Source organism: Phocoena phocoena, chromosome 5 (genome assembly GCF_963924675.1).
Source record: "Phocoena phocoena chromosome 5, mPhoPho1.1, whole genome shotgun sequence".
NCBI lineage: Eukaryota > Metazoa > Chordata > Mammalia > Artiodactyla > Phocoenidae > Phocoena > Phocoena phocoena.
In genome coordinates, this window is record NC_089223.1 from 48,032,616 (window position 1) to 48,045,529 (window position 12,914).

Here is a 12,914-nt window from a genome sequence, read left to right on the forward strand (position 1 = left end):
AGTAACATCTGAGCAGAAATGAAGGAAATGAAGGAATATCTTATGTGGTTATCTGGAGAAAAGAATTTAGGCTAAGGAAAATACACCGCAAGTACAAAGAACGTTAGGCAAGAATGTGCCTGGTATGTTTGATGAATAGAAAGGCCAGTGGCTACAGTAGAAAGAACAAATGGACCAGAACAGGACATAAAGTCAGAGAAGTAGTGTGACATCAGATCACATAGGGTCCTACAGGCATTCAGAAGGACGTTGGCTTTTATTACGAGAAAGAAAGCCATTTAGAAATTTTGACCTGATTTTCATGACCTGATTTTCATTATTCAGTGATAACTGGTTAAAATGTGGAGGAGAGACTATGGGAGGAAGGGGCAAGTGGGGACACCAGTTAAGAGGCTAGTGTGGTATCCCAGGCAAGAGATGAGGGTGGCTTGGGCAAGGGGGGTAGCAGTGGAGATGCTAAGTAGTCTGATTCTGAATCTATATGGAGGGTGGAGCCACTGGAATTTACTGAGATTGGGTATAGGGTGTGAGAAAAAGAAATCAAATATGACTCCCAAATTTTTGACATGAAAAACTAAGGAAAGGAAGTTTTAACTCAAATCCAAACATCCTGTAGCTTACACGCCCCTGCATGAGCTTTCTTTAGCTTCCCTGTGCTCACCAAGTCCCACACTACACATAGCTACATTTAAATTTATCACCTGTGCTCACTTCTGGTTCTCACTTCTGGGTCTTCACATACACTATTCCCTCGATCTGAAACACTCTTCATCCTCCTTCTCACTTCTCTAACATCCCTACCAAATCTGTTCCTCCTTCACTCCCACACAGTCCTCAAGTCTCAGCTTGGAAAGGACTCTGGGAAATGTTCTCTGACCACTTCAACCTGGGGATCTGCCTCTTATATGAGTGCCCACAGCACCCAGCTTTTACCCTCATGTAGTATCTTAAGGCCTTGTTAAAATTACTGTCTCCCCGACTATACTCTAAGCTGTGTAGGACAGGAAGCTTATATTTACGATGACATCCTTAATACCTAAGAGTATTTTGCACATTGTGTTTATCAAATATTTGTGGAATTATCGGAGTTAAACTGTTTATTGTATTATAATTTGTTGGAGTTACTATGCAGCCACTGAAAATTATAAAAACAGCAATATGTGAAAATGCTCATTGCATAAAATTAAGTGAAGAAATTAAATGAAAAATTGTAGGTACATAACTGTAACTTAAAATGTGCATGCATATGGCTAAAGATTAAAAAGAAATATAAATAAAATAAAATGGTGAGATAGGTTAGTATTCTGGATATTTGTCTTTCTATCTTAGAATATTTTAAAGTGCTATCAAAACAGATCTTGAATTATATTAAAAGTGAGTAGATGCAAAGTATCTATAAAACACATGAAAAGAAAAAATAATAGTAAAATTAATAAACTTACCACTCAGTTTAAGAAAGATATTACCATTGTCATTGAAATTGTCTTTGTAATCCTCCTCTACCAAAATCTGATCTTCTCCCATAGAGTTAAACACAATCCTGAAATTTGGGTTTATAATTGCATTGCTTTCCTTTCCATTCCTTTCTTTTATCATTTAACCTAATGTTTATATCTATAAATATTAAGAATATAATAATATACATTTATAATATAATGTAATATAATAATATACATATGTATACTATATATGATAATGTATAATATATATGATATATATGATATATATCACATTTACATATGATATAAATACAAAATAACATGCAACATTATAATATTTCTCTAAGGTTTACACCCAGGGATGGAATTGCTATAAGATACATTTATGTGTGTTCAATTTATGCCAACCTGTTTCCAAAGTGGTTGCACTAATTTATAAGTCCACCAGTAGTGTTTAAGAATTTCTATTGCACTACTTCCTTGATATTGTCAAAGTTTTTAAATTAACCAATTAGATAAATGTCATTTTGTTGTGGTTTTACTATGCATTTCCCTAATTACTAGAGGTTGGATGTCTTATAGGTTTATTGGCCATTTGGAGTTCCTCTTCTATGGGATGCCTGTTCCTCTTCATTGACCATTTTTCTAATGGATTATTAACTTGTACCTAATTCTTAGTAGTTATTTATGCATTCTGAACACTAATCTTGTATCAAGTATACCTATGTATCAAGTATCACCTGTATGTGGCTTGTGTTTTCACTTATTATATGGTTACTTTTGATGAAAAGTTCTTAATTCTAATGTGAAAACCATCTTTGCCTCTAGAGTTTGTACTTTTGAATCTTAAGAAAACCTTCATCTCTGACAAAATTTCTTTTACAGAACACAACAGTACTCACAGTTGATGAGACAGACTGGCTAAGGAACTGCCAGGAACTTTTTGAGGCTCTCTACAGGCTAGATCTAAAAATCTCACAGGGTTTAACAAAAAGATCTAAAAAGTGGTTCTGCCAAGCCTCAGTTAAGAACCACTGATTTATGCCCCCATCATTCTCAAAGCAGGAATCCCCACTCTAGTATTCTTTTTTGTTTTTTTTTTTGCGGTACGCGGGCCTCTCACCATTGCGGCCTCTCCCGTCACGGAGCACAGGCTCCGGACGTGCAGGCTGAGCGGCCATGGCCCACAGGCCCAGCCGCCCCGCGGCATGCGGGATCCTCCCGGACCGGGGCACAAACCCGCGTCCCCTGCATCGGCAGGCAGACTCTCAACCATTGCGCCACCACGGAAGCCCCACACTCTAGTATTCTTGATAGGTGGTCAGCTACTTTCAATATAAAGAAACCTATGAAGCATATGTGCTTGAAACTGGTCATGGAGCAAGATATCCATAATTGTATGCAAACGAGCTATAATCTACCAACTAAAGTATAAATTGATAAATTAAAAAATATTGTACACATAAACTCACTTATTGTAACTAAATTACAAAGCGATTGTGAAGTTTATATTGAATACAAAAACTTGAATGTACTCTCTCTTCATTGCCTACATCAGATTTTAGAAATAAGTGTTTAAAAATCTATTTTGTAAATGAGCCAAAAAGACCTAAAAGTGTTGCATTTTTTTCAAACTCTGTTGGAAATTGTTAACATATTCAAAAAATAGTCCAAGACATGGCGGGCGGTGGGGGGGCTTCAGATTTGAAACTTTTAGTGAATTGCAAATACCGAAACCAAAGCTTACAAACAGAAATGTACCCCTTCAAAAGCAAGGGAAGTACTGAGCTAATTAAACAATGATGCCTCAAACAATATACAAGCAATTTTGAAGTTCTATTGTTGTGGGTTGAATTGTGTCCCCAAAAAGATATGTTCAAATCCTAATTCCTGGTACCTGTGGCTGTGACCTTATTTGGAAATAAGGTATTTGCTGATGTAATTATGATGTAGATAAAGTCATACTGGAGCGGAATGGACCATAAATCCAATGACTGCTGTCCTTAGAAGAAGAGAAGACAGAACTCCACATGAAGACACAGAGGCAAGATGGCCATATGACCACAGAGGCAGAGTTGGGGTTACGCAGCTATAAGTGACGGAAAACCAAGGATTGCCAGCAACAAGACACTAGGAGAGCATGGCTCTGCAGATTCCTTGATTTCAGACTTCTAGCCTCCACGGGTGTGAGGATAAGTTTCTGTTGCTTTAAACTGATGGGGTCGCGAGCCACAACTACTGAGCCCACAGCGCCTAGAGCCCGTGCTCCACAAGAGAAGCCACTGCAATGAGAAGCCCACGCACCGCAACGAAGAGTAGCCCCCACTTGTAGCAACCAGAGAAAGCCCGCACACAGCAACGAAGACCCAATGCAGCCAAAAAATAAATTTAATTAATTAATTAAACTGATGGGGTTCAGGGCAAGCTGTCCCAAGTTGTGCCACTCTGGCATGCAGATTATTTCCAGCTGAAAATAGCCAAGGCCTAATACACTCCAGAAGAAACCTCTGAACTTCCCCCTAAATGCCCAAAAGAACTTAAGATAGAAGGCTCGTTCCAGGAAGGAGCTATCACAACAGATAACCATTCTAAAGTATGAACTACGTGTGGTAGACAAGCAGGAACCTAGCAAGGCCTATTTTTGATCAAAGTCCTCTCTGAGTCCCACTGTCTCTAGATGATCCAGCAAACGTTTGTTCACCGAACATTAACTCTTTTCATCTTCCTGTGAATTACCTTACTTTTAAGTCCCAGACCCTAACCTTCTTTTCCTTAGTCCAGAATAACATATATACCTCATCTTGCCTTACTATCTTTGGAATTCTTCATGTTTATGTGAATTCCCTTATGTACTTAATAAATTTGGTTTTCTCTGGTTAATCTGCTTATGTCATTTTAATTGCCAGCTAAAAGAACTAAGAGGAAAAAAAGGGGAGTATCCCCTCCTTCACAAAGCCATCTTGTTTGTGGTACTTTATGACAGACTTAGTAAACAAATACATCTATAATCCCAATTTAAAATATCCCAATTTGTGGGAAGAACTTTTGATGACTCTCCTATTTTTCACTGAATAAATTTATATTTTGCAATGTAATGGAACATAATTGAGAAGACCTATCATTTTACTGCATCTAAATATGGTAAAATATTTTAAAAATCATAAATAGATACAACTTATTTGATGACTTTTATCTTAAATATTTGTCAAAGAAAGGTACTTTGAAATGAGACATGAAAATAGCACTTGTGAAAATATTTAGGCTGAAACATCTTCATGAAAAAAACTACAACTGAGACTATGTTCAATTTAGAAGAGTTTGCTCTGAGTTTACCAGGTGCTTTAGCATCTGTAGAGAAAGTATTTTTAAAACTAAAAATACTACTGTCTAAAGAAAGGAGTAATTTGCAACTTATAAGAAAACAGCAAATTTAATTTTTAAATTAAGCATAAGTTTGGGTTTTTTTCCAGAAAATTATCAGTATCAAGGCATTAAATGAAGATATGGCTAAGAAACTGATTCAAGTTCAGTTGCCCTTGAACAACATGGGTTTGAACAGTATGGGTCCACTTATACATAGATTTTTCTTATTAACTAGGTACCGTAGTACAACACGATTCTCAGTTGGTTGAAACTGAGAAGGCAGAACTGCAAATAGAGGGCTACCTGTGAAGATTTTTAACTCTCTGGAGGGTCAGCATCCCGAACCCCTGCATTGTTCAAGGGTCAACTGTATGTATATGTACCAAGAATGTGTCATATGTTAAAAGTTAACAGTCACATAATTAACATAAAAATGTAAATGTGTTAATATAAAATTAATATTAAAAATTTTAATTGTTTTAATGTATAAGGGTATAAATTATATTTTTAAGTGTTAATTTTGAAAATAGTTTTCAATAGAACTCTTATAGGTCGACTAATATAAGTCAATAAATATTCTAAATATGTAATTTTCATTACTTTAATGGGGTTTTTCTACTCTTAAAAATGTGGTTTCATCAAAAAATTATATACTGACATTGCCATTAATACACATCAAAAGTGAAGTCAATTTGACTCCTTAGATATCTTTCACACAATGCACCCTGTCATTACTTGCTCAGGTGACATCTCTTGCAAAGGCAGAAATGTTGCAAGTCACCCCCAAAGAAGGCAGAACAAGGAGCTCTCCCTTTCAGCGCTTTATTCTCCCCTCCATTTCTGGGCTAGCACTAAATATGGCTTCATTAGGAAAGAATAAATCATAATGAAGGGGCTAGGGAGGAGAGTTAGACGTAGAGCAGCAAATGCAGTACAAATTACTCACCCAAAGACAGTAGTACCGAGTGTCAGCCCTGGTTCACCCTTAGCAGCTATAATGAAGTTGGACAAGTCTCGTAACTGCTTTCAAAGGCATGCAATTTCCTCATCTACATAATGGGAATGGTTGGCTAAGAGTTGATTGGCTGATTTGTAAAAATGGCTCTCCTAGTTTCTGTTAAGTAACAGATGGAGACATATTCAGAGAATCAGAAGTAATATGCGACTAAAAAGCCATCAACATTTAGTGTTGTTTCTATGAGCTTATTTACCTATTTACTTTCCAGAAAATAAACTGCAACCATCCAACTGGAATCTACAGTTCCAAGAATTAATTAAATTTATAATTCCTAGAATTAAATGAAGTTAATTTAGTTTAACTAAAACAAAGTAGTAAACAGGAGGAAAAAAATCACTACTTCTCTTGTGTATCTAAATACTCCTTCACAAAACAGTAAAATAAAAAAATCTGCCCAAGATCAACAGTGTATTTAATTTGTATACTTCACATCTTGCTTCTGCATCTACGTTTCAATCTCATTTTCAACCACAACTTTAATTAGAGATGCAATAAACTGTTTTATGATCTATAAAGATGAAAAAGCCAAATACAGTCATTAGCAATTCAAATATCTCTGCAAGTCCTTAGCATAGTTTAATTGCTTTGTATCTTAGAACATAATTTTAAGATTCTGAGTTCATATTAACTATACAATAGAAATGAAACAAACTCAAGGGAACCAGGGCAAAATTACATATTGAATAAAACCAACCAGTCAGTAGTACTAGGGAGCTATTCGAAGTAAGTGAATTTTTTTAAAGTAAATTAATACTTAGAAATGTTAAGTTTATGGCCTTTTAAAAACATTTCATTTCACATCCTAGATACTATCTTACACCGTGAAGTAATTTTATCAGAAATTATACTTTTATAAGTCAAAAAAAGTAAAGCAAGTGTTTTTCATGATGTGTGATTCTGTTATTCAATTTTGTAAGTTAACTCTTTCAGGACCCTAACCTGTAACTTAGAACATAAGCAGCAACCTAAACATCCATGATTTTTGCAGAAAACATCTTAGATGCTAAAGTTTGTACCATGAGAACCCTTGGGCAGTCTGTTGAATCCGATGTACATCTTCTCAGAACAATCTTTTTTAAATGTTTAACATAAAATACACAGGTTTACAAGGAAACCAATTTTATTAAAATATTGTTATCACTTTTCTTTTTAAGTGTTAAATACAAGGATCTAGTGGCAAGTCTAATTACTACCATAATATCAAAGTAGTGGTGAGTGTATATGATGTTTTGAGATCTCTGCATCAAATGTTATTAAAATATCTATGTTTTCACTGGCAATATCATAAGTACTACTAATATTACTGTGGTTTAAGGCCAACATTCAACACTGAAGAAAATGCTAAGTTTATTAGAGTCAGTGACCTCCCATCTAACTTTAGGGATCCCCTAAATTCTATCCATTAAGTCCCAGGCTAAGAGATACCCTGTATTAAGGAAATCTAACTAGATAATTTTTAAGATTTATATGCAAAATCAGTTTTCTTGATTCACAAAAGTTCTACAGGATTTAATAAGAGCTTTCAGAAAGAGGAAAAGCAAGAGGGAGATATGTCAACAATTATAAATTGCTTGTAGAGTAAAGCACTGGATAGATCATGCAGATTCAAATCCTGTCTTCATTTATTTATTGTGTTATCTTGGACAAGTTATTTAATGTTCCCTTAAATATTAATAAGAATTTATTTTTCAACAATACAACTGGATTATTCAAAGGCAAGATGATATTCATTGCAGAGTTAATGATAAAGAGCTGAAGTGGGAAGAGGAAACATATATTTTAAACTATAATATGCCCTCACTTTAGAATTACGAATCTTTGAATAGTCTCTTGGCTCTAGGCACATTCTTTAATGAAAGTAATTATAGAAACCCAAGTAGAGTTCGGATCATTAAGTGAACAAACCTGGCTGGTATGATGTTGACAAGAACATGACCTGAATCTGAGAGTAAATTATTTCATGTTTCAAGGACTAGACAGTAAACAACAGCAAGATGGTTAGGTAGGTTAATGGCCACTTGACTTAATATGATGCAGTCAATAAAACGTTAACAAAAACAATGGCAAGGGCTTCCCTGGTGGCGATAGACAGTACTATCTCTCACCACACGGAGCTTTCCATTTAGTAAGAGAAACCATTTTAAACACATTTAATTATATATGCATGTGTGTGTGTATGTCATATATTTGTGTTTGTATGAGCTGTGAGAAATAGGAGAAGCAGTGGGTGTTACAAGACAACAACAGGGAAAACAAGTAGCTTTAGCTGTCGGGGAAGGCCCCTGTGGGGAGGTGATATTTAAGCAGACACCAGAAATATGAACAGAACTAGTCAGCTGAAAAGATAGGTGGTGGGAGAGTAAGAGAAAGCACATTCCAAGCCCAGGAACTAAATTCCATATCCCTGCAGAAATCTGGTCCTGCTGAGCATTTAAGAGGTCTGCTAGGGCTTCCCTGGTGGTGCAGTGGTTGGGGGTCCGCCTGCCGATGCAGGGGACACAGGTTCATGCCCCGGTCCGGGAAGATCCCACATGCCGCGGAGCGGCTGGGCCCGTGAGCCATGGCCGCTGAGCCTGCACGTCCGGAGCCTGTGCTCCGCAACGGGAGAGGCCACAACAGTGAGAGGCCCGTGTACCGCAAAAAAAAAAAAAAAAAAAAAAAAAATGGCAACACAGAAAATGCATATGATGTAATATCAAGTGGAAGAGCTGGATAAGCCTTCTTGGATACTATCCAACCCTGGGTTCTCCTTTGACACTAATTTAGGTTTGGATTATATTCCATACACAAATTAGGTGGGGTTTTTCTGGTCCAAATTGCACTTCTTAATAGTAAAACTCACTTATTACTAATCATTAATTTATCCTAAATTAATCATTGACAGTTCAGATTTCACCCAAGCTCCCATGTCTTTAAGCATCCTTTCACAACTTAATCGCCCCTAAGCCAAACTATTTTAAAAAATCTTCATTGGGCTTCCCTGGTGGCACAGTGGTTGAGGGTCTGCCTGCCAGTGCAGGGGACACGGGTTCGAGCCCTGGTCTGGGAGGATCCCACGTGCCGCGGAGCGGCTGGGCCCGTGAGCCACAATTACTGAGCCTGCGCGTGCGATGAAGAGTGGCCTCCGCTTGTCACAACTAGAGAAAGTCCTTGCACAGAAATGAAGACCCAACACAGCCATAAATAAATAAATTAATTAATTAAAAAAAAAAATCTTCATTGAGCTCCACTGAATTCCATTAAGAGTATGTAACCATGGAAGATAATCTGGTGGGTTTCTTTCCTGCTATTTTTATCATCCCATCAGGGTATTAACATGAAAGGATAATATAACTTCAAAACATGTGAAAAACAAAGATATGGGTCATTAAAGAAACTGCTAAATTATTACTAAAACCATGACTGAGTAACAAGATCTGAGATTAGTATTAGTCTCCTTTGTTCATCTATTGATCCATTTTAATCAGAAAACTTGATTTTGGAGACATTACGTTAGAACACATTATCTCTGAACAGCTGGGACACAGACATAAAACTAATAATAAGATACTAAATGGTGAAACTTTTAGTTCTAAATTTTAAATGACAAAAGAACTGCTTAGAAATAAAAACTATCATATCTCATTTTCATTAGAATAGGTAAGGCATTAAGATAGGAAAATCACACTATATTTGCCAGTAAAATAAAATATGCCTTTGAGAAACTGCCTTTGCTAGTCACTGGGACTAACTCTATCTTCGTTGATATAATGCTAAAGAAAATCAGCTTTACTAATGGTCCTAACTGGAGTCTGGGTCCTTCGAGCTTCACATGAGGATAAAAGGATCTTTAAACCAAATAATTATATAGCGGAGAGAGAAACTGAGTAAGTACTAGAGGAGAGAGTCTGAAGAAAAATGAACAGCCTTATAAATAAAATTTGTCTTTTTAAAATTATTAAACTATCCACTCTACAAGACATTATTATTTAAATAACATAAACCGCTTATCTCTTACTAGCTCCAAAAATTTAGTCTTTTAAAATGCTGGCCTAGCTGCAAAAATGATAAAGCCATTGGCAGTGAGACACGAAGAAAAGGTGAGGCTTCCAAAAACAGCTGTAGGTCAGTACACAAAATTCTGCAAATGCTGAAAGGAATCATAGACAGGGAAAAAAGGGGAAATCTGCCAAGTTAATTTTTTTTGGAATACTGAGCAATAGCATAAGTATGGAACAAATGCTTGGGATATCCATTTAGTTACTAAAAATGAGTTCAGGCAATAAAGCAGCATTTAGGGAAGTCCCCGCTGTAGAACACCTGCAAATCTGATTTGAGCACAGCATTAATGTACAAAGTCTGTTAACCTTGCCTCCGAAAGGGACAGACTGCTGCCCAGCTCAAAACACTGAAAAACACAGGGCCGGACTCATGCGATGTTTAAAACCCAAGTACATTTTGATTTGTAAACTCCTCACACAGTGAGGCAAAATTGGAAAATTTAATCACCAAGAACTTTTTATTTCTAACTTTTTGGCTGTTTAGGTAATTCATTTTAAGAAACAATAAGCTGCAACAAATAGAAGGGCTATTTATTTGACATTAAATATATTTTCTTCCAATTAATAACTATGTTTTCATGAGTAAATGGGAAAAAAAACTCACTGCAAATTTTAAAGGGAAACCATTGAGATATAAATATTAAATGATATCTCAAGGTTTTGTAATTTTCAAATTCTATCAAACATTATTTCTTGAAATTCTGCTTATTTAAAAAGAAACTTCTCTACTAAAAAAGTATTTATATATTCCATTACTACAGGTATCTAATTAGCCAAAAGTATAAAAAATCAAAAATACTTTTTCATTTTTCATTTAAGGCTCTGTACCAGAAACTGGTAATAAATCTGTTAATTGAGAACAGTCAATATCATTGTGGAAAGAGTTTATCAAACTCAAAGACACTTTTCAGAAAGAATAACACTAAGGCTCAAATTTTAAGTCAATAGGATGATGTCAGACTTAAACCACATTCACTATGAAGAACTAGACAACTAATGAGTCACTACGTATTAAAAGAGATGACTGAGGATGGGGACAAGTGGGGAGGCAGACAGTGGCGACCTCTGGAACATGGAATCTCTTCTCTCTGCTGGTCCTAGAAGAGAAAAGAGACACCAATGAGCATCGACACACTGTCTGCATTCCTCCCCACCCGAGACCCACCAGTCCGCAGGTGTTTCTCAACCTTACAGCCAACCTCACCTTCATATATGGTACTCAGTGCCAAGAGGATGTCAAAAACACCACCCTATCCTAACCTAATTAGTACTGCCTTGAAAAAATTAAAACCTATCAAAGGTATTATTTATTTTTATACAGATATAATCTGCATCAAATGGAGCTGAAAGCAGCTGGGTTGAAAGCAATACTTCTTTATATTAAAATAGCTTTCCAAAATTATTGCACTCAATTACTTTAAATTATAGAGGTCATTAATTCAATTTTAAAAGATCTCAATTATCCGTATGTGTGGCACATGTGTGTAGCAAGTGGCTTCAATAAGATGCTGGGGTTTTAACTGTCGTGGCTCTCATTCAATGTCTTTGGAGAAGACAGGGTGATGAGGTTGTCTATTTACATCAGCTGACAAAGGGAAATTAACCAAGTCATACAATTTGTAAAAGGTTACCTTTACTCTGGAAAGAAGCCGTAAAATAACTGAAATTCCAAAAATAATTATCTAAAAAAGGTGACTAGAGTGCATAATTCCTTCAAACCTGTAATACAAATAGGATTCTACAGAATCTGCTTTTCCTAGGTTGTAGAGTCGATAATTCCAAACCAACTGGCAACTTTTTTCAGACACCATGAGAGCTTCCACAATCAGAACTCTGAGTCACTGTTATTTTTTCACATATCCTCGTGGAGGACAAGAAGTCCACAGAAACCTCGTCCAAAGTAAACCCGATAGGGAGTATTTTTTTAAATTTCAGTCACTCAAGACTAAGGTCCAAATATACAATGAAGAGTTAATCAATTTAAGTTAAAACAGCAGTAGCTATGTTTCCACATTGCCGACCTTTACTTTCTTCCAGGTACAGTGCTGGGCATTGGGGATACAAAAAGACGAGTAAGACACAATCTCTGGTCACATGAAACCACAGTGAAAGCACGTTACTGGAAGCCCTTAAAGTCTGAAAACAGAATCTCTTCTGGACTCACTGGCTCTGGGTCAAGGGAATATATTTTTAGCTTCTTAGATTTGAGTTTGTAGCTACAAGTAGATGACGGACGGGTGAAGTGTTCCTGGGCACTATTTGTGCAGAACAGTTAAATCCATACTCACAATCTGCCAGCCAGCAACAAGGTCCAAAGAGATGCAGTGAATCTAAGACTGAGCACGTCAATCTAAGACTACAGAGATTCGAGAAGCGCCATACAGAAAAAGACTGAGAAGTCAAGATTAATGCCTTATTTTGTGAAATCATTAAGAATTTTAAAGCTGGAAAAGACCTCAGTATTACCACCAACAAAGAAAGTCAGAAACTCAAACACTACTAAACCATCTGGCCACCGCCCACTCCTTTGTTTACGAAACACAATAACCCAAACCAAAACAAATGCTTCAAACAAGCAGACCACGTGTTTCTAGGGCCTCTCTCCTCTGGGCCTCAAAGGTCTTCCTCAGTCACTCAACCGCACCTGCTGCAGTTCCAGAGAGCGCAGAGCACGTCCAAGTTGCCTGACTTGAGGACGACGCTACCCGCCCGCAGCCAAGTTCGGGGCCAAGGCCGGCCTAGCCCCCAGCCCCGCCGCGCCGCACGGCTGCCCGGAGCCCCCGGCCTCACGCGTTAGGGCCTCGCCCGCGCCAGCGGCCGCCGCCCCTCCCACAGCCAGCGGCTTCGCACCCGGGAGCGCCCTGACCCGAGGAGGTCGAGCGTCCGGGAGCGCTCGTACCTCAAGTCGCTGCTCCGAAAGCCCCGGAACGCGCGCCCGGCCGTTCCCGGCGCCGCCAAGAGCGACGCCGCGCTCCGGCCCAACGCCGACACACGGCCCAGGCGGCCGCGGAGCAGCCAGAAGGCGCGGGCCGACACTGTCATGGCCGCGAATCT

The 12,914-nt window shown here is 37.7% G+C and overlaps 1 protein-coding gene across 1 annotated transcript in view; it reads right to left on the reverse strand.

Annotated features, from left to right (window-relative positions):
- The window catches only part of MTHFD2L (methylenetetrahydrofolate dehydrogenase (NADP+ dependent) 2 like), a 129,379-nt gene extending 116,477 nt beyond the window's left edge, over window positions 1-12,902 (reverse strand). Inside the window, exon 1 of the mRNA XM_065877218.1 lies at window positions 12,760-12,902. Within this exon, the coding sequence (XP_065733290.1) occupies window positions 12,760-12,902 (143 nt within the window). The remainder of the gene's footprint in view (window positions 1-12,759) is intronic.
- Window positions 12,903-12,914: the final 12 nt, after the last annotated feature.